Genomic DNA, 25,027 nt, shown 5'->3' with positions numbered 1-25,027 from the left:
CTTCCCAGAGGAAGTGGTGGAAGCACCATTACCAGAGTCATTTAAAAATGGACTGGATAGTGCCCTGGAGAACAGATTATAGGGAACAACTGTGCTCCCATGGGGCTGGGCAAGATGGAACTTAAAAGGTCTTTTCCATTTCCAGGATTCTACAGGACTGCAGACAAGGAGCGAGAACGTGGCGCTTAAAACTGAGAATACCAGTCTCTGGGTATCAGTTGTGGCGGAACAATTCTAACTGTGTTAGTCTCATAGGACTAGCTTTAGCTGCACGCCTGCCTGGTTGATGCTTCCAGATACTGGCTGGCTTCAGCTGTTTCCCCTGACATTTCTCTTGAATAAGCAGCTCTCAGCCGAGAGATGCTGACTCTACATTCACCAGCTGCTCTGCTCTAAGACAGAGCTATGGCTTCCGCAAGGCAGTTTTGAAGCAAAAGCGGCAGCATCAAGAGTGAATTTAAGTTGAGGGTTTTTTTGTTTTTTTTTGTTTTTAAACTCATGAATTTTCATCTGCAGCAAATGGAGGAGGAAGCAACTTCTACTTTACTTTGCAACACCCTGCAGAGTCTGCAAAGGGCATCCATTTCTCTGGTAGATTTCTACCCACACGCAGTGAAGTGGGATCAGGCATGTGAGGCATTCCACATTTAGTCCACTCCTAGAGTAACCAGATGAGAGGAAGAAAATATCGGGACATTGGGGGGGGGGGGCGCTGAATGCTGCCGGTGGAGCAAAAAAAAAGGGGGTACTGCTCCCCACTTACTGTCCCAGTTCAGCTTTCATCAAGGAGGACACCACCAAGACAGAGGACTTCGGACAGAAGCGAATAGACAAAAGCTGTGAATCCCACAGACAAGATGAGACAGAACAATCCTGCTGTCTAGTACATGCTCTTCTGCTCCATGTAAGGGTGGGGTGGGCCATGGCACTGGATCTCACACTTGCAAAGCATGCTGCTGGGGGGCTCAGGCTCATGGTGCACTTTGGGGGCTGCAGCACTGACAGTTGGCTATAGCAGCGTGTTTCACAGGCAAGCTCATGCATAGGTTAGTATTACAGATGGCGATCCCATCACCACACACAGAGTACCTTGGAATAACCTACTTTGAAGTCTCATATGCAGATAGGTCTTCTGCCCTGGGCTTGAGGCTAAACCAGCAAAGTAAAATGAACAAAAACAAAAAACAAAACAAATTCCTCTGTGATTTGAGCAATGCCAAGTCATTTGTGCAATCTGTACAGTTTGCCCGTCAGGCTGGAGTGTTTAGCAGTGTCCAGGAGATGTGAGGGGGTTATTAGTTAAGTAGGGAAAAACTATTGATATAATTTGCTCTTTCAGGTGTCTCAAATCTCCCCTTCTGTCATAGCTGTAAAGATTAAAGCCCTCCTCATAACCAGATGGCACGAAGCAAGTTGTCTGAGTTTTTATTTTAACTCCTCCTAACAGACTCAATTTTTAAAAATCTTTGCTCCATTGCTTGAGATAATAAACAATAATCCCTAGCTCTTAGATAATGCTGTTCGTTGGTAGATCTCAAAAGCTCTTTAAAATGTGGGTCAGTAGCATTAGCCCCATTTTACAGATGGGGAAACTGAGCAAAAGTGAAGTGACTTGCCCAAGGGCAGCAGCTGCCATGGGAACAGAACCTCAGTTTTCTGAGACCTAGTCCAGTGTTTTATCCACTAGGCAACATGGCCTAGTGCTGCCACAGCTTCTCTGTTGCTTCCCCCCTTGGAAAATACTTAAGAAGGTGAGCAGAGAGGACAAGATTCAAGCTTCAGCTAGTGAACAAAGACTGAGTAGACAGTCCTGATTGCAATGATGATTCACCCACGATTCACGAATGCCTAATCACCTTCCTCAATGAGACAAATGGGACTCACTCTCCTCTCTGCCAACAGCTTTTAAGATTTGTATAGAGGACAAATGTAGCATTTTCAGCTTAAAAGGGGATTCTCCAGCATGTAAACGGAGAGCTTTATCAAAGCCTAATATGAACAAAGAGGCTTCCAGACTCTAAAAACACAAGCTCTGTGTGCACTTAAGTATCAGTATCTCTCTCGCTCTCCCAACTGGAAACGCAGGCAGCATAGGGCTAGAACAGGAGAACTAGGAACTGAAACTGACTAGATTATTTTACTCTTTGTTCCAAGTTCAGTTGGGACAGTAAAATCAAACTCTCCATGGTGAAAGGCAGAGCAAATCAGAACTTTGAAATGTTTTGTTTTAATACTCTGATGGGATTAGTAACACAGGAAAGATATAATTTTTAAAGTGTGACTTTTATCACTGGCATTGTCCCCCTTACATTGTAGCCCCGGCACATATCTTAGGAGTTCTAGACCTTTCAAAAGGAAGGAAACTTTTGTAAGAAAGCCTGGCTAAAAAACACTCCTTATGCTTGGATTTCCAAATCAGATCCTTGTTAAAATTTCCTGGGTTGAGGGGGATTGAGTAGCAGAGTTTCTCAGCAACAGAAGAAACTGGATCAGTTTTTTAAAAAGGATAAGTTTTGTTAGGACCTTTTCATTTGCTTAATGCTGATGCCAGTAAGGTACAGTCATTTTAAATCCTTTGGCCAAGTACAAGTACTATCCGGATCCAGATAGTGACTTGAAACAAGGGGTAATGAACAATTACTTCATGCAATAGGTGCAATTCAAGAATCTTACTATCAGTATTTAAAGCTTTACAAGATTTAGGACCAGTCAACCTGATGCACCCACCTGTCCCCTTCTGTCTTTCTATGGTAAGTGAGATGGGAGGGGTTGAGACTGCTGGCTGCCTTGATCCAGGCTAGAGGGGGCCTTCTCCACCTAGGACCCATAACTCAGGAATGTATAGTGTAATGTCTCTCACATTATGGAATAGACAGGAGTCAGCTGTGATGGCCAAAGAGAGACCCTTATGATTTTTCCTGATTCTCTAGTTCCCAAACTAAGGGCTGGTCTTCACTAAGGGAAGATCCACACTGGGATCGATTTAGCGAATCTAGTGAAGACCTGCTAAATCAACAGCAGAGCACTCTCTAGTTGACCCCAGTACTACTACTCTCTGTGAAGTGTAAGGTAAGTCGACTGGAGAGCGTCTGCCATCAATGCAGCACAGTGAAGACACTGGAGTAAGTCGACCTAAGCTATGCCGACTCCAGCTACAATCAGGGGTCAGCAACCTTTCTGAAGTGGTGTGCCGAGTCTTCATTTATTCATTCTAATTTAAGGTTTTGCGTGCCAGTAATACATTTTAACGTTTTCAGAAGGTCTCTTTCTATAAAAGTCTATAATCTATAACTGAACTATTGTTGTATGGAAAGTAAATAAGGTTTTAAAAATGTTTAAGAAGCTTCATTTAAAATTAAATTAAAATGCAGTGGCCAGGACCCAGGCAGTGTGAATGTCACTGAAAATCAGCTCGCGTGCCGCCTTCGGCACTTGTGCCATAGGTGGCCTACCCCTGAGCTACGTTCTTCATGTAACTGGAGTAGCGTAACTTAGGGCTTGTCTTCACTACAAGGGTAAGTCAACCAACAGACACACCAGTCTGAGCTACCTAGAGTTATTGCACAGAGTCTCTGTAAATCTTGGTCTGGATTAAGCATTCATGGACAAGCACCTAAATCAAAATATTATGACAACTCCTTGAGCAGAGTCTAAGCCCTGTTTTTCATCAGGAGCAAGGCAGGAACCTGGGTACCTTTTTAATGGTGTTGTGCTTGCTGTTGCCTCGGTCGGCATTCTCGTTGTGCAGTATATCCAGCGCTGTCTCCCTCTCCTTCAGTTTCAGCGCCTCAATCTCAGTCTTCAACTCATTTAGTTGCTCCTGCAGGTGCTTGCTCTTCTCCATGTACTCCACTCTGGCACACACAATACACAGCCTTGTGGTTATGCGGTTCCATGACAACTGATAGGGGCTTTTAATTTCATCATGTCTAGAGCATGAAACTGACTACACTAATGTAAGCTGTACAGTGAACTACACTGAGCAGTTTGTTCCTTATTAAAAACAGATGCCAGATAGCCAATTCAAGAGCAAAACTGTGTCATGCAGGTATGAAAAAATAGCCAGTCTAGCATGCCCAGATTATGTTTATATACCTCCCCATCTCTGCTAGTAACTGCAGCATGATGCTGGTTAGTCCTCTGCAATTCCAATGAGAGCTACTGGTTTTAACAATGTTGTTCTACTCCACAGTGTATTTATAAACCCAGTCTACCAAAATGCATGAAATTCTCAATTCATCTAGGCCAGATTTCCCAAGAGTGACTAGTGATTCTGGGTGCCTCGAGATGTCATAAAGGGTCCTTATTTTTAGAGGGTGGGGGCTCAGCACTGTCTCAAAAATAGGTCTCCTTTAAGGTGTCAAGTACTGATGCACCTAAAATGGTTCATCACTTTGGCCTTAACTGTCTCCCATTATACATTGCGTAGCACACTATGGGCAGCCAAGACTGACTCAGTACCGAGACCAAAGCAATAAACACATGGCAAAGCATGCAGAGGTTGCAAAATACCAGCACATCCCAGGTTGCCCTGCTACGCGTAAGGCCCTGTTACGAACTGCACCCAAGCACTTGGAGTACAGACATGCCTGCAGTGGATCAACACAGATAGAATATTTTTGTTCTTCTCACTTGAGCTGTGTGGTTAGAGAGAGATGATGTGATCCAGTGATTTAAGCACTGGACTGGGAATTGGAAACTCCTGAGATCTTATCCCAGCTCTAATCCTCTCCTCTGTGGCCTCGGGCAAATCATTTAACATCTCTGCATCTCAGTTTCTCACATATGGTAAAAACACAGGAACTGCCATACCGTATCAGAGTGTGGTCTAGTTAGTTGAATCTCTCACCCCAACAGTGGTCAACACCAGATGATTGAGAAAAAGGTGCAAGAAATCTCAGAATGGATAATTACGGACTAATTGGACTATAAGGGAAGTTTAATTCAAATCCCAAGAAGTTAGTGGCTAGCTCACGTCCACAGCAGATGAGTGAATATCCTGTCTGTTTTTAACATAGTAACTGAACAGGTCTCATTATTCAAGCCTGTTTTGAATCCTGCTCAGCTCTTGGTCTCAGGGTACGTCTACACTATAGGATAAATTCAAATTAGCTAAAACTGATTTTATAAAACAGATATTATAAAGTTGATTGTGTGCGTCCACACTAGGCACATTAATTCGGTGGTGTGCATCCGTGGTCCGAGGCTAGCGTCGATTTCTGGAGCAGTGCACTGTGCGTAGCTACTGTAAAAGAATGAGGCCAATAATGTCAATTTGCGTCCACACTAACCCTAAATCGACATAGTAATATCGATTTTAGCGTTACTCCTCTCGTTTTGTAGGAGTACAGAAATCGATTTAAAGAGCCCTTTAAATCGATATAAAGAGCAGTGTAGTGTGGACGGGTGCAGCGTTAAATCGATTTAATGCTGTTAAAATCGGTTTAACAGCGTAGTGTGGCCCAGGCCTCAATGAGATCAAGATTCCACCAGGGCAACAGAGAACCCATCCTGGGGGACAGAAGACTAAATTTCTTAACAACTATACCACATTACCACATGCCTGGCAGGGACTCAGCTGGTCTGCTCAAGCAGGCTGAAATGTAGAGGCCTTCCCATTTTGCCAAACACTGTCACCAATCTGAGATCTACCATTTCAGAACAATAGGCCAAATTCACCAGGAATAACTCCATTCATTGCAGTTGTGCTATACAAGGAACTAATCTGACATGTGCACACAGACTATGGAAGCAAGCTACATACTTCTCTTTCTCTATTTCCATGGAAAGTCTCTTCATGTCTGTATCCTTGAAGTCAAAGGAGAGGCTCTCACTGATGAGGCTGAAGCTTGGCAGGTCGGCAGGCAGCGCTGTCATACCTGAGTTCATGGGCTGCTAAAGACAGAGCACAGATTAATCATCTTTGGTCACATGGCCACTGCTATCTGTGAACGTTCTGTAGCAGGAAGCTAAAGAGACAAGACAATGGCTGACCCTGTAATGCAAGAAGCTGCTTAGTGGTGCTTTAGTGAAGACCTGGCTCTCTGACTGCATGGACAATGCTGGCTATGTGCTAATTCACTGCATCCCTTTTCAAAGATGTTATGCTGCCTCTAACGACATTGATCAAGAAAGTATCTCATTTACTGTGTACAGGGGTCGGAGAGTATTGCTGGGACAATGTGATTCATACCTTCATTATCAAAACCATCGGAAGAACCTAGTATATGCCACAGTGGAAATAAAAGATAACTACTTACATTAAACATAGTGCCTTTCAAACTGAAGGATTTCTAACACTTTAAGCAGTTTAGGAGAGACAGTATGGCCCAGTGCATAGAGAACTGAGCTGGGACTCAGAACCTGGGTTCTATTACCAGCGCTGCCATTGACCTGCTGAGTGACCCTGGGCAACTCACTTGCCTCTTTGCAAGTCACTTTGCTTCTGTACCTCAGTTTCCCCATCTGTAAAATGAGGATAATATTACTGACCTTTGAGATCTATTGAAGAAGAGCACTATTTAAAAGTTAGGTATTATTTTTATTTAATATATATACACAAGGATCACTAAAGACATTGCTGGAATTCAGCTTCCTCTAGGGTGAATCTTGGCAGCTATTTAACAGTAAAACTGCATACCAGTTAAGGACAGGAAGCGAAGGGTGTTAGTACAAAACCCTCTATGATAGAAGAATCCTATATTCAATTGGAAGAGCAAAGAAAAGGGTGGCAGAATGGAATTACCCCAAATCAGAAACCGGTCAGGACCTCAGACTCTGACCAACACATCCTGACCCCTGCAAAGTTCCATGGTATAGTCAATTGCCACGATTGGTCAGAACATCCATTTTAAGCTTCATCTGAAAGATGGCACCTTATCTCACACAGCACCCTCTAGTATTATGCTAGGAACCGGCTTATTATTGATTCAAAGAGAAAAGCGCCATGTACTAAAATCACCAACACTAATTCCTGCACACACTATTCCTTTAAGGTCTTCTAGCCAAAGGCTAACCTGCCCCAGCTTTACTTGGCTTGGCTTGGGGGATCACAGCAAAAGGACTATGGGCTGGTGGGAGGTTTGACAATAACTTTCAAGAAAAGACGGTTACTCACCTTTGTAACTGTTGTTCTTCGAGATGTGTTGCTCATATCCATTCCAGTTAGGTGTGTGCGCGCCACGTGCACGTTCGGAGAAACTTTTACCCTAGCAACACTCGGCGGATTGGCTGGGCGCCCTCTGGAGTGGCGCCGCTATGGTGCCAGATATATACCCTGGCCAACCCGGCCACCCTTCAGTTCCTTCTTGCCGGCTACTCCAACAGTGGAGAAGGAGGGTGGGTTTGGAATGGATATGAGCAACACATCTCGAAGAACAATAGTTACAAAGGTGAATAACCGTCTCTTCTTCTTCGAGTGATTGCTCATATCCATTCCAGTTAGGTGATTCCCAAGCCTTACCTAGGCGGAGGGGTCGGAGTGAGATGTGGTGGTATGCAGAACCGCTGCGCCAAAGACTGCATCATCTCTAGATTGCTGGACCAGCGCGTAGTGCGAAGTGAAGGTGTGGACTGATGACCAGGTCGCTGCACGGCATATCTCCTGGATAGGCACGCGCGCCAGGAAGGCAGTTGATGATGCTTGAGCTCTAGTAGAGTGCGCCGTAAGGTGGCCCGAAGGGACATGAACTACGTCATAGCATGCACGGATGCATGCAGTCACCCAGGAGGAGATCCTCTGGGAGGAGACTGGCTGGCCTTTCATCCGTTCCGCGACCGCCACAAACAGTTGGGGAGACTTTCAGAACGGCTTTGTATGCTCAATGTAGAAGGCGAGTGCCCTGCGCACATCGGAGTATAGCTGCTGCTCCCGCAGAGAAGAGTGGGGCTTTGGAAAGAAGACCAGGAGGAAGATGTCCTGGTTGGTGTGGAAGGCAGACACAACCTTAGAGAGGAATGCCGGATGAGGGAGCAGCTGTACCTTGTCTTTATGGAAAACAGTGTATGGGGGGTCCACCGTGAGAGCTCTTAGTTCGGAGACCCGCCTGGCCGATGTAATGGCCACCAAGAACACTGTTTTCCACGATAGGTACAGGAGCGAGCAAGTCGCTAGTGGCTCAAATGGCGGGAGCATGAGCCTGGTTAGGACCAAGTTAAGATCCCAGGTAGGGGCAGGGCGACGTATGGGGGGATAGAGACGCTCTAGGCCCTTAATGAACCGAGACACCAAGGGGTGGGAGAACACGGAGTGGCTGCCCTCACCTGGCCGGAAAGTGGATATGGCCGCTAAGTTCACCTTCAGAGAGGATGTCGCCAGGCCCTGCTGCTTAAGGTACCAGAGGTAGTCTAGGACCGTGGGGATCGAGGCATCCGAAGGAGTAACGCCCTGTGTTGCGCACCAGCAAGAGAAGCGTTTCCACTTTGCCAAGTACGTGAAGCAGGTGGAAGGCTGCCTGCTGCTGAGGAGAACATGCTGAACCGGCGCGGAACAGCTCAACTCTGCTGCGTTTAGCCACGCAGGAGCCACGCCGTGAGGTGGAGAGCTCGCAGGTCTGGGTGACGAAGCCTGCCATGGTCTTGTGTGATCAGGTCCGGGAGGAGAGGGAGGAGAACTGGGGTGTCTACGGACAGATCTAGCAGGGTGGTGAACCAGTGCTGTCTGGGCCACACAGGTGCGATCAGGATCAGATGCGCTTTGTCCCTGCGGAGTTTCAACAGGACCTTGTGAACCAGGGGAAACGGAGGGAAGGCATACAACAGGTGGTGCCTACACGACAGAAGGAATGCGTCCGTGATCTACCCCGGGGAGAGACCCTGAAAAGAGCAGAACTCCTGGCACTTCCTGTTCGAGCAGGAGGCGAACAGGTCTATGCGGGGAAATCCTCACCTCCAGAAGAGTGAATGGATGATGTCCGGTCTTATTGACCACTCGTGACATAGAAAGGACCGGCTGAGCCGATCCGCCAAAGCATTCCAGACCCCTGGAAGAAAGGACGCCACCAGATCTATTGACTGGGCTATACAGAAGTCCCAGAGTCGAATGGCCTCCTGACACAGGGGAGACAAGCGGGTCCCTCCTTGCTTGTTGATGTAGTACATGGCTGTTGTGTTGTCCATGAACACCGAAACACAACGGCCATGCAGATGCAGTTGAAACGCCTGGCAAGCAAGGCGGACTGCCCTCAACTCACGGACGTTTATATGGAGTGTCAGCTCCTGGGACGACCAAAGGCCCTGGGTACGCAGGTGACCTAGGTGGGCTCCCCAACCAAGGGATGATGCATCCATCATTAAGTTCATCAACGGCGGCTGTGGATGGAACGGCATCCCTGTGCATACCAGGGATGGAGTTAGCCACCAATCGAGGGAGCGGAGGGGGCTGGGGGGAACTGTCACCAGGACGTCTATAGGGTCCCTTCCCGGGCAGAAGACCGAATGGAGCCACGTTTGGAAGGGTCTCATGCAGAGCCTGGCATACTTTGTCACATAAGTACATGCGGCCATATGTCCCAGGAGTCCAAGACAGGTGCGAGCTGAGGTGATCGGGGAGGCCTGTAAGCTTCGTATGATCGATACGATCGCTTGGAAGCGGGGCTAAGGCAAGTAGGCCCTGGCTTGAGTGGAGTCCAGCGTTGCCCCTATGAAGTCCAGCCTCTGCGTGGGGACCAGGGTGGACTTCTAGGTGTTGAGAAGTAGTTCCAACCGGGAGAATAGGGCCGTAACTACATTGACGTGCTGCCGTACCTGAGACTGAGAGGACCCCTTGAGGAGCCAGTCGTCCAGATACGGGAACACATGTATCTGTTGCCGGCGGAGGTGGGCGGCAACGACGGCCATACACTTCGTGAACACCCTCGGGGCCGTGGAGAGGCCGAAGAGGAGGACTGTGAATTGGAAGTGCTGGTGGTGGGCCATAAAGCGAAGGTACTTCCTGTGCGGTGGAAAGATGGCAATGTGGAAGTACGCATCCTTCATGTCGAGGGCGGCATACCAGTCTCCAGGATCCAGGGATGGGATAATCGTTCCCAGGGAGACCATGCAGAACTTCAACTTGAGCATCCATTTGTTGAGGCCCCGCAGGTCTAGGATAGATCTGAGGCCTCCCTTGGACTTGGGAGATCAGAAAATAGCGGGAGTAAAACCCCTTCCCCCTCTCGTCTAATGCCTCCTCTATAGCTCCTGCAGCGAGGAGAGATTGGACCTCCTGTAGGAGGGCTTGCTCCTGAGAGGGGTCCCTGAAGAGGGACCGGGAAGGGGGGCGGGAGGGTGGTGATGAAGCAAATTGGAGGTGGTATCCCTGCTTCACTGTGCGCAGAACCCAAAGGTCTGATGTTAATTGGGACCACGCCAGGAGGAAGTGGGAGAGGCGGTTAGAGAAGGGAGGGAGAGGATCCTGTTCTGAGGCTGGTAAGCCTTGGGGCCTGGTGGTGCCTTAGAGGGTCCCTGGTTTTGGCCTCATTGGAAACCGGACTGGCGTCTGCGGCCTCCCAGCCCGCACCTTCTATTGAGGTCCTACCTCTGGCGAGGTGGAAAATACGGGCGGTGAGTTTGGGGCCTGCAGGGTCTACGCTGGGTTACGGGGGTATGCATCCCCAGCGAGCGCATGACGACTCTGTTATCCTTCAGGCTCTGCAGCCTGGGATCGGTCTTCTCCGAGAACAAACCCTTGCCATCAAAGGGTAAATCCTGGATGGTGTACTGCAGTTCCGGAGGCAGGTTAGAGACCTGGAGCCAGGAGATGCGCCTCATGGTAATCCCCGAGGCCAAGGTTCTGGCTGCCGAGTCGGCCGCGACCAGGGAGGCCTGGAGAGAGGTCCTGGCCACTTTCTTTCCCTCCTCCAGGAACGCACTGAACTCCTGGCGTGAGTCCGGGGTAGCAGCTCGGAGAACCTACCCACTTCAGCCCAAGTATTATAGTTATATCGGCTCAGTAGAGCCTGTTCATTGGCCACACGGAGCTGTAGGGCCCCCGCTGAGTACACCTTACGACCCAGGAGATCCATTCGTCTGGCCTCTTTGGACTTCGGGGCTGGTGCCTTCTGGCCATGTCGTTCCCTTTCGTTGACCGACTGGACAACTAAGGAGGAGGGAGGAGGATGGACGTACAAGTACTCGTACCCCCGAGAGGGTACCATGTACTTTCTCTCAACTCCCTTAGCCGTCAGTGGAATGGAGGTTGGAGACTGCCAGAGGGTGTCGGCAGTGGCCTGGATGGTCTTAATGAACGGCAGTGCGACCTGGGTGGGAGCATCAGCGGTGAGAATGCTCACCACGGGATCCTCGACTTCCGAGACCACCTCCACTGGGAGGTTGATGTTGAGGGCCACTCTGCGCAGGAGGTCCTGAGAGGCCCTGAGGTCTATTGGCGGGGGCCCTGATGATGAGGTCCCTGCCACAGCCTCATCCGGTGAGGAATAGGAGGATACCCCAGGAACGAAGGGGTCTTCGATGGCCTCCTGCTCCTGGGATGGTTCCTGCTCCAGCTGCCCCGGGAAGTCCAGAGGATGTGTGACTTGCTCTTCTGACTCAACCGTGGGGGGGCGGGAAACGGTGGCCTCTGGTGCCCGATGTTCTGAGGCAGCAGAGCGTGTCTGGACCAGAGGAGCACCCTGGGCTTGGTGGTACACCCAGGGTGTCCAGAAGGACCACTGCTGAGATCCCATGTCCTGCGGCCGAGAGTACTGGAACACCCCCACCGGTACCTCTGTATCCTGGTCCCGGTCGTAGTAGCTGTCCGCCTGGGAGGATGTGGACGTGTGTCTGGATGGCCAAGGTGGAGCAGAAAAACCTGGAGCTGAAGTCCTGACCGATCTTGCACCTCTTGATCGTGGGGACCGGTGCCAGTACTCATAGTGGTACCGAGAGCGAGACCGGGACCTGCGACCGGCCCGGCACCGGGAGGTCAACCGGGATCTTGAGTCTCTACGCCCTGATCTGCTCCGGGAGGTACGGTGCCTGGTATGGTGCCGGGAGCTGGAGCGGTACCGCAAGTAGCGTGCTGGTGATCGAGAGACTGACCGGTGCCGAGAGCCCGACCAGCGCCGTGGCGAGGACCGGTGCCGAGACCGAGAGCGATGTCTCGACTCAGAGCGGCGGCGGGACCGTGATCTTGATCGGTGCCGGTCCCCTACGCTGATCGACGGCGGTCTGGTCAGGGTCGGCTTGCCCAGGGACTGCAATACCCGCACCGGCGGTGCCGGGGCTAGGGGCGGTGCCACTTCAGTTATGGCAATCAAGTCCCTCGCCGCCGAGAAAGTCTCCGGAGTCGATGGTAAGGTGAGCTCTACCACGGCCGGTGCCGGGGAGCTGTCCGGTGCCAGACTCAACTGCCCTCGTGGCTGTGCCGCAGCAGTTATCGGTGCCAGACGGTCAGCCTTAGATGCAGTCTCTGGCTGCAACACTGGCGTTGTCATCTGACCCTTCGCCGTCTTCGACCTCGGGGAGAGGGAGCGGCGTGGGGTGGATTTCGGTGCCAGCGGTGGCCGGTGCCGGGAATCCTTAGGCGTACCGGCGACGCCCGGTGCTGTAGGGGTGCCTTTGCTCACCGACTGGCTCGTGCTCGGTGCCGAGGGCGACGGTGTCAGAGCCGCTTCCATCAGGAGCTGCTTCAATCTAATGTCCCGCTCCTTTTTTGTCCTTGGCTTAAAAGCCTTGCAAATTGGGATTCCCCTAAGCACTTCAGACAGGAATCGTGTGGATCTCCTGTCGGCATCGGCCTATGACAGGCCGAACACTGCTTGAAACCCGGTGAGCCAGGCATGAGCTCCGTGCAGGGAAGGGGCTATCCCCCAAACCCCGCAATACTTACTAATTAACAACTATAACTATGAACTACAACTAACTCTAATGAACTATACTACGAATATAACTAGAAGAGACTACGAGTAGCTAGGGAGTGTGGAGGTCAGCGAAGCTGCACTCCACTGTTCCAACGACCGACACGGGTGGTAAGAAGGAACTGAAGGGTGGCTGGGTCGGCCGGGGTATATATTAGGCGCCATAGGGGCGCCACTCCAGGGGGCGCCCAGCTGACCCGCCGAGTGTTGCTAAGGCAAAAGTTTCTCCGACGAACGTGAACGCGGTGCGCACACACCTAACTGGAATGCATATGAGCAATCACTCAAAGAAGAATAAGGCCATGCTTTGTGTGTATTGACTCTGGGACCGAAGGCAGGAACTATCTGCGGATTTCACAGACTAGAATGCTGTGCTGAGCTCCCTTGCTCCCTAGATTAAGATAATCCAAGGACTGTTGTAGCTAGTCCAAGGCTGGCAGCAGCAGCTCTGATTGGGATAGCAATGGATTTACTCCGCACAATAAGTCTCCCTCCCTTGCCATAGGCATAAACTTCACTTGCAGTAGGGGCTTGTCCCTCGCTTGCAATGAACAAATCCAGCAGGACATCATTTCATTTGTCCTGCAGAACTGACGCTGAAATGGGAACATTCTGAACAAGCAAAAGCTGTGAGAACAAGGCAGCTGAAGCTAGATGCTTGCCCTGGCGCAAGGATTATGTTAATTTACCCACTTTGTGCATAATACGTAAATACCATTTCCTACTCCTGTTTCTTTGCCAACACAGAGTTTATCCTGCTGCTGTTTGTGTGCAACGCAGCCAAGTTAATATTGCTGTGAGACTCTTCAAAGGGACACCTGTGACTTTAAATATCAGAATCTCAGAGAGAGGTAAAACAGACTAAAGTTCCTAAGTGACTGAAGAGCCTAAGGGCGCGTCTACATTGCAACCAAAGGTGTGACTGCTGCACTCGTAGACATACCCGAGCTAGCTGAGATCTAGCTAGCTTGAACAATAGCAGTGAAGCCATGGCAGCATGGGCTAGCTGCTCGGGCAGCGCTGTTCAGCCCATGCTGCCGCAGCTTCAGCACTATTGTTATTCCAGCTATCTAGATCAAAGCTAGCTTGGGCATGTCTACCCTTGCTGCAGTCTCACCTCCTGACTGCAGTGTAGACAGACCCTGAATCTCATGGACTTTCAGTGGGACTGAGGCACTTTGGACAGCTTTACCTGTATGAAGTTTTCTGGCCTATGCAGGAAGTCAGACTGGATGATCAATATGGTTCCCTTTCTGCCCTTTAAATCACTGGTTAAAAAATTACTAGATTTCAAGTTTTACAGATTTTAACAGTAGTTTCGGATATTACATCTGCTGAGTTCCCATGCCAACTTTCTGCAGTTATACAACTACATTCCTCCCTCTCTTCACTGTTGCTGTATGGAAGAGCCACCTAAGCAGGTGAAGAATAGACTAACTGATCATATGCACCGGAGACCACAGAGAGAGCAAAGAACAGTGAAACCAATTATACACAAAGTGCTCTCACGTACACCAACTTCAAATCTGGGGGAAATATTTTCCCATCTCACTTCTCTCATTTTCAGTAATCCTAAAATAAACTTGTAACAAGAGGTGAGAAATTCCCATGGCAAATTGTGATTACTAAACTGAGGTATCTTAAGAGAAGGTTACTCACCTTGTGTGGTAACTGAGGTTGTTCAAGATGTGTATCCGTGTGGGTGCACCACTTCAGGTGTCGGTGCATCCCGGTGCTGTCAATCGGAGATTTTCGGTATCAGTGTCCACCAGGGAAATATGGGCACAGTAGGCATCTTGCGACGCCATTGGTGCCTTGACTAGTGTGCGTACAACCAGACTCCCTCAAGTCCTTCTCTACTGTAGAGTCCTTACTGTGAACTCCGAAGTAGAGGGGAGGAGGGTGGGTAGTGGAGCACTCCGTTATTCCACAAGGTGAGTAACCTTCTCTTCTTCTTTGAGCGCTGTCCGTGTGGGTGCGCCACTTCAGGTGATTGCAGAGCTGTGCCCCGCTATGATGGAGGGTGGAGGCGGGGGGGACTTTGGAGTTGCATGGAAAACACAGTTAGGCCTAGTATGGAGTCTGATCATGAGTCTTGGGTAATTGCATAGTGGTTGATGAACATATGTTCAGAGGCCCAAGTAGCAGCTCTGCAGATATCTGGGATTGGTCCATTGTTCAGGAAAGCTACTGATGTCGGGTAGAGTGAGATCTGAGCCCTCTTGGCAATTCTGTTTTATTCAGTTGATAACAGAGTTGGATGCACTTGGAGATCCATGTAGAGCGTCTCTGTGTAGATATAGCGGAGTCCTTGGATCACTCTGTTGTGGAGACAAAAAGCCTTAAGGATTTTCGGAAAGGCTTTGTTCTGTCCAGGTAAAACCTATTACACGTCTAACGTCTAGAAAGTGCAAAATAGTCTCTTGTGCGCTCCCACATACAATGGGATAAAATGTGGGACGGTGAATAGGCTGGTTTAGATGGAAGGATGATATTTTAGGGGGGAATTTTGGATGAGGTCTCAATATGACCTTGTCCTTAAAAAAATACAGTGTATCGGGGACTGGCCATTAGTGCTCCTATTTCATTTACTCGTCTGGCGGAGCTGATTGCAACCAATAATGCCACCTTCATCGATAGATGGAGCAAGAAGCAAATAGCCAGAGGTTCGAATGGGGGTCTGGTGAGGTGTTTAAGAACCAGGTTTAGGTCCCATGCAGGTTGGCGCACTTCCGTTGTCCTGAGAAAGAAGGTCCACCCTTGATGGGAAAGTTCGTGGGACATATACTGCCATGTGCATCAGGTCAGGATACTAGGCCAGATTAGGGCTACCAGTATGACTTTGGCCTTGTTGGCACATATCTTGTGTCTCACCCTAGAAGGCAGTGGAATCAGTGGGAATGCATATAGAAGTGCTGCATCTCATGTGATGAGGAAGGCATCCCCTAATGACTAATGTCCCAATCCTGCTCACAAGTGTCCACTCTTCTGCTTGAGGCATAGTGACGTTGCAAATAAATCGATGGGAGCGACGGCTCATTGTTGCAATATGAATTCTAGGACTGTGTGGTTCATTTCCCATTCATGGTCTTGAGAGAACTGTCTGTGTAGAGTGTCTGCTGTCACGTTCTGACATCTAGGGAGGTAGGAGGCCAAGATATTTATGTGGTGATGGATGCACTAGTTCCATAATTTCATGGCCTCATTGTACAGTGAATGGAAACTTGCCCCTCCTTGTTGATTAACATAAAACATGCATGCAATGTTATTGGTCATCACTGGTACTAGTCCGTTCTTTAGGAGTGGTAGGCTGCAGAGACAGGCATTGTGTACTGCTTGCAGTTCCAGCAGGTTGATATGGAGTTGGGTCTCCACATGTGACCATCTGCCTTAAATTGCATGGTGGTACAGGAGGGTGCCCAAGCCTAACAGATGAGGCGTCTGTTGTGATTATCATCTATGGCAGAGCCTGATGAAAGGGGATCCCTGTGCACACATTCTCTGGTCTTGTCCACCACTGTAGAGATTCCAGTACCTTTGGTGGTGGTGGTAGGTTTATGTTTAGGCTGTGTTTATTGGGTGTGTACACCGAACTCAGACACCCTTGAAGGCAGTGCATGTGTAGTCTTGGGTGGCTTAATATGAAGGTTGTAACTGCTATGACTTAACGATTGCAGGCAGGTTCCGTGCCATGATTCATGGACTGGTGTTGACTACCAAGATGAGGTTGATCATTGCAACGCATGTTCATCAGTAGTGCCGCTCTGGCCTGTATGGAGTCAAGGTGCACCCCGACGCTGCACGGACACAAGGGTTGACTTTTGTATGTCTATTTATAGACTTAGGTTCTGGAAGAGTGTGAGGGCTCTCTGGGTGATCTCTGTCGCTGCTATCTGGGTAGGGCCTTTCAGGGGACAATTGTTTAGGTACAGGAAAATCATTGTTCCTTGTTTGCGAAGGTGTGCTGCGACTACCCTGAGAGTTTTAGAGAAGAGTTATGGTGCAGTGGACAAAGGGTAGAACCCTATATTGGTAGTGGTTGCTTTCTACTGTGAATTGCAGGAATCGTCTATGAGCTTGGGGTGATGGTAATGTGGAAATATACGTCTAGTAGGGCGAGGGCTGAAAACCAGTGCCCACATTCCAGGGCAGGTATTATCGTACTTAGTGTGACCATCTTGAATCTCTGGGATTGGACGAACTGGTTGAGCTTCCTGAGATCTCTGCATCCCCAGTTTTTCTTCTGGGTTAAGAAGTAGTGGGAGTAGAAGCCTTTCCCCCTGCATTGCAGGAGTACTAGTTCCACAGCACCAAGTTGTAGAAGATTGTTTACTTCCTGTTACAGCAGGTGCTTGTGAGAAGGGTACCTGAAGAGGGATGGGGACGGGGGTAAGGTGGGTGGGCAAGAGGTAAAGGAGATAGCATAGCCAATCTTATGACCTCTAAGACCCAACAGTCCGTGGTGATTGTTGCCCATGAATGGTCGCAGTCGATGGCCAAATAAGCGAGAAATATTTGTCAGTGGTGCTGTCTGGTGGGGGAGATCATTCAGACCCTGGACCAATCTTTCAAAACTGTTTGTTCGCTGTTGGCTGTGATGAGATGGTCTCCATCTCTGTCTTTGCATCTCATAGGGTCTCTGGAACGATGTGCCTCTATGTCGTGGGTATGGCTGGTAGCACTTCCGTTTGATGAGAGGTGTGTAAGTACCTAGTGTGCGGAGAGTTGCTCAAGACCTCATTGGTTTAGGTGGAAAACAGTTTTTCCCTATCGAAAGAGAGTTCTACTACTTTCACTTGCAACTCTTTCGGAATTCCTGAAGATTGTAGCTGTAATAACCTATGCATGACAACCACTATAGCTGTTGCTTGTGCTGCTGTGTCAGTGACACCCAGGGATGCTTGCAAGACCATTCTGGTTACCAGTTGTCCTTCCATCAATACGGCTCTAAATTGGCCCCACTTCTCTTCCAGCAGATTGTTGGTAAATTCATACAATTTGCCGTAATTATTATGGTTGTACTTTGTAGGAGAGCACTGTAATTAGCTCTGTGAACTGCAAAGTTGCTGAGGAATACACTTTCTTCCCGAAGAGGTTGAGCCTCATGCAGTCCTTGTCCAGAGGAGTGGACCTGTAATGTGGATGCTTGCCATGTTAGTTAGCTGTCTCAACTACTAGAGTGTTGGGTGGTGGGCAGGTGAAGAGGAAATCCATTCCTTTGGTAGGCACATAATATTTCTTGTCTCCCCTCTTGCATGTTGGTGGGATGGTAGCTAGTGTTTGCCATAACTTCTCTGCTGGTTCCAGGCTGGCATCATTTATCACCAAGGCTATCTTAGAGGTGGACGAGGTTTGTAAAATCTGTAAAAGTTTGTATTGTGTGTCCTGGACCTCCTCCAGGGGGCTGTCCTGGTTCAACAGAATTCTTTTGAACAGTTCTTGAAACTGTTTGAAATCATATGCTATGGTAGGAGGTGGTGGCATAATGGCGTCATCTGATGATTAAGAGGAATTGTGAGCTGGTGATGTGGGCTCTTATTCAGCATTCTCCTCTTCCTCTCCTGTGTCCTCCTGGGCTACTAAGATTTGTGGACTGGAGGATGGTGGAGATGATCTGAGTTCGCCTCTAGGAGATAAGAATGAGCCCTGTATGCTGCCTATGGGGCCCAGAGTGGCCACTGCATGAGGACTGGCATAGGTGGACACATCCAGGGTTTCGTATTCATCCACAAAAGCTCATGCTCCAATACGTCTGTTAGTCTATAAGATGCCACAGGACTCTTTGCTGCTTTTACAGATCCAGACTAACACTGCTACCCCCTGATACTTGACATCCAAGGTTGTCTATACCATGGATGGACTGCCTGCCTACACTGGGTTTTAAACCGTAAAGGGTCCCCCCGGGAGTCTGCGTTCCTCAGAGGAGGAATGCTGTGATTAAAACGCATCCTCCTCCTCTTCCTCATTCTCTTCGTCACTAAGCATTGATGATGCAATAAGAGATGTAGGCTGGTCTGTGGCAATGCATTCTGCAGAGCCATCAGTACTGAAGAGACTGAAATGTCTGTTTGAGAAATTATTGTGGTGCCATTGCTTGCAGTACTGGTGGAACCAATGATGTAGTCTCAGATGGAGCCGTAAAGTGAGGCAGTGTTTTGCGGCTTCATTTAGCTGATGCAGGCGGCACCATCTTGACTTTGTCCATCAGTGGCTGCATGACTGTCAGTAAGGGTCTCTGTGCAGTTTCTTGCACCATTGTGGTCGGTGCCATGGAGGAGCCATGTCTATGTTTATACCTTGACGCCATGTCTCTCACTTTAGGCTCAGCAGAGGTCTTGATACAGATGGTGCTGGAGGTGCCCTGTGCCTCAAAGGTGCTCACCCATGGCGGTCAGCACCAACGACAGCGACCTGACAGAAGACAGTATCTTTTTTTGTGATTCTCTCTGTGGAGAGGTCGATACTCTTTTCTTCAAACCTGTCAAGGATTGAGCCTTATCTTCAGTTGATTCCAAAGTGGACGGGGAGGTCTGTTGTCCCGGTTCGGTTAGAGCGATTTCTCCATAAGAATCAGTTTGAGGTGGAAATCATGTTCATGCCTGGTTCTCACTTTAAGACTACTAAAGTGAGCAAACTTTTGAGGGATGTGCCACTCATCAAGGCATCGAAAAAAACAAGGAGCGTCCACTGGAGACTGGCATCGCTTCACAGCAGGGGTCATATCTCCTAAAGCCTGATGAATCAGGCATCGTTGAGGCAGTTGAGTGTTTCCGGGGGAACAACGATGAAGAGAGAAAAAAAATTTTTTTTTTTTTTTAAACTAACCAACCTCTTATGAAGTATACAACTAACTTATTTAAACTGTTTCTTGTAGAAGATGACATTGGAACACTTCCCCAGAGCTCTGTCTCAGGCTGAGGACGGTTAAGAAGGAACTGAGGGGGTCAGGTCACACACTAGTCAAGGTGCCAGTAGCGCCACGAGATGACTACTACGCACGCATGGCCCTGACAGATGCTGCTGCTGAAAATCTCCGATTGACGGCGCCAGGCCTCGCTGACACCTGAAGTGGAGCACCCACAGGGAAATCACTCGAAGAACGTTTGCATTTCCTCCCTTGAAGTGATTTTAACTGTACAATCTTAATGCTGCACTACCAGTCTCTTGCACTTAACAAATATAGGCAAACAGTCTGCTTGTAGCAGCCATCACCAAGAGGTAAGGTTTAAGTGCCTGAAGGCATGGAAGACACCGATTGGCAGAAGGAATGAAAACAAAGTCACATCATAGTCATGGCCTGTAAGTTGCCATCTTCTTTTGTCCTTGCCAGCTGGAAAATTTAGGACAAGCACAGGAGAACTGGTTATGCTAACAGGATCAAAGAAAGGCAGACAATATTTAGAACTGCCTGGAGTGTGCAGTATCTAAGAGCAGTGAAATAGGCTGAGGGCACATTGAAATAATGAGATACAAGAGGTACCATGAATGGAAAAAAACCAAAGGGCTGGGATAGATCATTAAGGAAGGAGAGGGAGTGGAGGTAGCTGCTGACAGCCAAGATCAAGAGTAGCATCTGAAAAGCGGGATGTCATTGATTGTAAAGGCACCATCATGCTCTTCTCAGAGCCTCAAGGGTGTTCCCCCCCTCAGCTGTGTAAAGATCTCTCTCCTTCCCACTGATGGGAACTTGATAACGCTCTCTTTGGAGCCAATCAGCCCAAACTGAGTCACTGAAGAGTGGTGCAAAGATGCCTCCTATCCCTGCTGATCTGAGACTCAAATTCACACACTGGTCCTAAATAAGCCTAATTCTCCCTGCTTGGTAACATAAAAAAACCCCTCAGAAGCAGGCTGGTCATGGGCTTCAAGAGCTCTGAGAACAACTTAGCACCTTTTATAAAGCATATTTGCTACCAGTTTGGTGGAAGACTGAGTTACGAAAATAGTAAGTCTTTGTCCTTTCTGTAGCTTAGCCATCTGCTGCTTAGACAGCATAGAGGGATCAGATCCTGCCTGCTCTGGAGTTGAGGGACTGAGTAACCAAAATACAGGAATGAGACAAGAAAAAACACATTCAGTGGGACAGATTGGTTAACAGAGGGAGGAAGTCTGGGTACTGTACTGTGTATTAGACAGCTGCCTTCACCTGAGGGTCACGTCTTCTGATCCCCCTTAAGCCACTATGTTCTTATTCTCTTTCCTTGATGGCTCTTGCCCAGCTGGGTCCCTCTGCGTGTTAGCAGAGAAGGAGGACTTACCAGAAGCCAGCTCTTTGAAGCAATGTGCAAGAACAGGATTTCAGTACATTTCACTTGACTGCCCTGGAACACACATGCAGCAGAGCAGAGCAGAAAGAGAGAGACCGCATGGGAAAAGCAAGAGAGACAGGCATAGCAACGGAAGGACAGGAGAGAGAGATTTAAAAATAAGTATTACTGTGCTGATGAAACTACAATAGCCATACTCGCATACTACTGACATTTGGCACCTTGGAAAATAGCAGCCTTTTTGCTGGTGTGATGTCTTGGTACCTGCAGAGTTAACCCGAAGGGCAGAAGCGGGAGCACCAGCAAATCCACAGGGAGCCTCTGCAATGTAACTGGGGATGAGAGAGGGAGGAAGGATAGCTCAGTAGTTTGAGCACTGGCCTGCTAAACCCAAGGATGTGGGTTCAATCCTTAAGAGGGCCATTTAGGGATCTGGGGCAAAAAAGAAGGTTGGGAATTGGTCCTGCTTTGAGCAGGGGGTTGGACTAGATGACATCCTGAGGTCCCTTCCAACCCTAATATTCTATGATTCTTTCTCCATACTGGGTGCTCTGGTGGGAGAAGGTCCCCTGTCTCTAAAGAAAGGAGGAGATATGGGAGGAAGGCAACATAATATACAGCAGGAAAAACAATTCTCTATGCAATGCCTCTAGGACAGGAAAGGGGTGGAGTCAAGCTTGATTCTGTCCAACAATCTTTCCCTTAATTATACTTCCATTCTATAGGCAAAATAGATCTGCACTGGCTGCTGATTGGCACAGAATGAGACAGAAGAGTGTGTGCAGGAGAGGAGAGAACTCGCTAGTCTCTGCTTTGTGGGTTTAACAAAGGACAGACCCACCAGCCTGAGAGAGCTTGGAGCTGCAAGCTCCTCACAGCTGTTGGTACTTGGCTGATATGACCATTTGGCTTCCAAACCACAATCCTCCATCTGTGTATGACAAAGTCATCATAAGAATTACTGGACCCCAGCAGCCTGTTAGTCCTTAAGGCAGTAAAGCTAGGTGTGTTCAAAGAGTAGGCTTATGAAGCACAGAAGCGGCTAGCCCTCAGTGGAGGGGCCCTAAGTCTGGAAATCTCAGACATTCAATCACTGCAATCTCTTAAAAGTTTCTGATCATTCGCAGATAGCTTTGGAGAATGTGGACGAGAAGCCATTTACTTCTAACCACCTTCATGCGGCTTGTTTAAACACTTACTTGAGGTGATGGCATTTCAAAGAAAAATTGAAATGGTGAAAGGTTTGGTAATTGCTCCAGATGGGATGCATCTGTGAAGATTATTCACACTCCTTCACGCCACAGTCTCCCACCTCTTGGGAGTAACGAACAACAGGATGGATAGCAAGGCCACCAGGTGTATGCTGCGGGGTGGAGACTACTTGATGGCATTCACAGGTCCCAATAAAATTCACAGCAAAAGAAGCAAAGCCAGGAAGGAAGGAATTGCCAGATTGGATCAGAACAACTTTCATTTAGCCCAGTATTTGATCTTCAATGGCAACCAGTACCAGATCCCCCAAAGGAAGGTGTGCAATCCTCTTACTAGCAGTTATAGAGTAATCTCTCACAGGGTAAGTCTCTTCCCGAACACAGGAAGGGAGGTTGGGTTAATGCGTTTATAGGTTCTGATCAATTTTTATCTGATCTAAGGAAACAGAGGATGCCTTTATTCACACAAGTGTTTAATCCTATTTTTGAATGCCACTAAGCCCTTGGCCTCAATACTTTATATTTGTCTCCACAGGTTAACAAAACACAATTTTTATTGGGTTTAAATCTGTTGTCTTTTCAATTTCATTTGTACCTCATTGTTCTTGTATTAGGCAAAAGGGTAGATGGGAGACACAGTGAAGCAGTCTGTTCTCTGCTAAACTGCAGACCACCAGATCTGGACTTGGCTGAGGAGCACAGGAAACCGTTTGCAATTACCCTAACTGAGTTCCACAACAAAGTAATCTCATAACCCCTCTGATTAGGAGGTGGCACTATGGAAAACAGCCCAACTTCTTTTAAAGCCCTCAAGTGGAGGCTGCCCTCTTCCTGGTTAAAAATGGAGCTGTAATATAAAACACTCTTACCGTGTATGATGACTTGCTGGTGATCTCCAAGAGCTTCTGCTTTGCTCTCCGCTCGGACTCTCGAGCCTCCTGAAGGTCCTGCTTTAGCTGATCAGCCTCCTTTGCCCTACGTACAGTAACAAACATCAGATCAGAGATGGACAGGGAAGGAATGGAATGGGATGAAAGTCAGAGAAGGAGAAATAGAGCAGCACCAAAGTGTGGGTGAAGGGAGTTTGGGATTTATCAGGCAATGAGTTCTATTAAGCTGCAGAATAATTTCCAAAAGGGAAATGGCGGAAACCCAATCACTTGAGACCTTCCAACTAGACTGGACAAATACTGAAGAAAACAAACCTGCACCGACTGTCAAGGATGGAGAAGACTGGCTAGATCAGTGATTCTAAAACTAGGGCCACCACTTATTCAGGGAAAGCCCCTGGTGGGCCAGGTCAGTTTGTTTACCTGCCATGTCCACAGGTTCGGCTGATCGCAGCTCTTGCTGGCCGCGGTTCGCCACTCCAACCAAATGGGAGCTGCAGGAAGCGGCGTGGGCCGAAGGACGTACTGGCCGCCACTTCCCACTGCCCCCATTGGCCTGGAGCAGTGAACCGTGACCACTGGGAGCAGCGATCGGCCGAACCTGCGGACATGGCAGGTAAACAGACCTGCCTGGCCTGCCAAAGGCTTTCCCTGAACAAGCGGCAGTCCTAGTTTGAGAATCACTGGGTTAGATGACCTACCAGGTCTTCTCCTTCTTGATAGGATCTGATACTGCACGTGGGGCTGTTACCCACTCAATTTAGGGCACTCTAAGTTTAAGGGTGCCCCCCCCAATTTTAGTGGTGAACATCGCGTTTCATCCAAGGCTGGTTTAATAGGGGATTGGAGAGGGGCTGATCAGGTCTCAGGCCTGCAGGGCAGTGGAGAACACAAACAAAGCAGCCGCAGAAAATTCAAGTCACAAAGTGCTCTAAAATATGGATGTTGTGTTAGCATTTGTAAAAAGACTGACACCTGGAGAATCAGGTCAAGCTGTTGGAGTGGGGAGGACAACTTGAGAACACAGTGAGTGACCAAAATCAGAGCAGAGGTAGGAAGCTTTGGCTTGGGGAGCAGAATCTTTGGTCTTCTGAATATTAATCATCTACTGAGGGTTGTTTGTCTAAAAGGAACAGAAGAAAAATGCCCAACAAGTCCTATATGGACTTTAACATGTCAATCTCAGGGCCCAAGGGTTCTCATACTACCATTTATCCTTGATGTATGGCAGCTCCTGAGAACACTCCCTGGGTAGAAAGCAAAAGGAGAGATGAGAGAGAGAGGGAAGCCTTCTTTGCTGAATCAGAATTTAAAGGGAGCTCAAGATAGAGAAGGGATGACTGGGAATAAAGTTATTGAACAAGTGAGAGGGCTGAAGCCCAGTGCACTCATAAGTGATAACAGGGAGGAAGTTAAAAATAACACTAATTCACCCACTAATTAATGCAACACGTGACAAGAGCTCTGGCATACCAAGGCTGTGAACACCAGGCATAACATGCAACAGGGTCTCTGGTGCAAAGGGTCCCCAGGCCCAACATGCAACAGAAGTCTCATGACTAGTCAGGAAGGTGAGAGATCTGGGAGTGCAATGCCGGAGCAAGGGAGAGAATGATGAATTGAGATTAATATCTAGAAGCAAAACTAAAGTGTTATTAATTAATGGAGCCAAATACTTTAGAGAACACGGCAGGTGTTTCTGTGGCTGATCCTACAGCTCCTTGATAATCTGAGCCAATGGCTGTACATTCTAGTTAGTGCTCCAAGATGAGCCAGGGAAGAAGAGTCCTATGGACAGTTTGAAAGGAAGACTACATTCCAGC

At 48.5% G+C, this 25,027-nt stretch overlaps 1 protein-coding gene across 10 annotated transcripts in view; it reads right to left on the bottom strand.

Moving 5' to 3' along the window:
* Positions 1-25,027, bottom strand: part of NF2 (neurofibromin 2) — a 100,620-nt gene that overhangs the window by 14,707 nt on the left and 60,886 nt on the right. For 3 of the 10 annotated variants that reach the window (XM_030582318.1, XM_030582311.1, XM_030582317.1), the window contains 3 exons: positions 23,184-23,289; positions 5,765-5,895; positions 3,695-3,854 (listed from right to left, as the gene is read on the bottom strand). In XM_030582318.1, the coding sequence (XP_030438178.1) occupies positions 3,695-3,854; positions 5,765-5,895; positions 23,184-23,289 (397 nt within the window). Of the gene's footprint in view, positions 1-735; positions 1,150-3,686; positions 3,855-5,764; positions 5,896-23,183; positions 23,290-25,027 lie in introns of those variants that run through there. The other 7 variants (XM_030582320.1, XM_030582316.1, XM_030582319.1 and 4 more) reach the window with 5 other exon arrangements.

This window comes from Gopherus evgoodei, chromosome 13 (assembly GCF_007399415.2).
Source record: "Gopherus evgoodei ecotype Sinaloan lineage chromosome 13, rGopEvg1_v1.p, whole genome shotgun sequence".
Classification (NCBI taxonomy): domain Eukaryota; kingdom Metazoa; phylum Chordata; order Testudines; family Testudinidae; genus Gopherus; species Gopherus evgoodei.
This window is presented reverse-complemented; position numbering and strand designations above follow the sequence as displayed.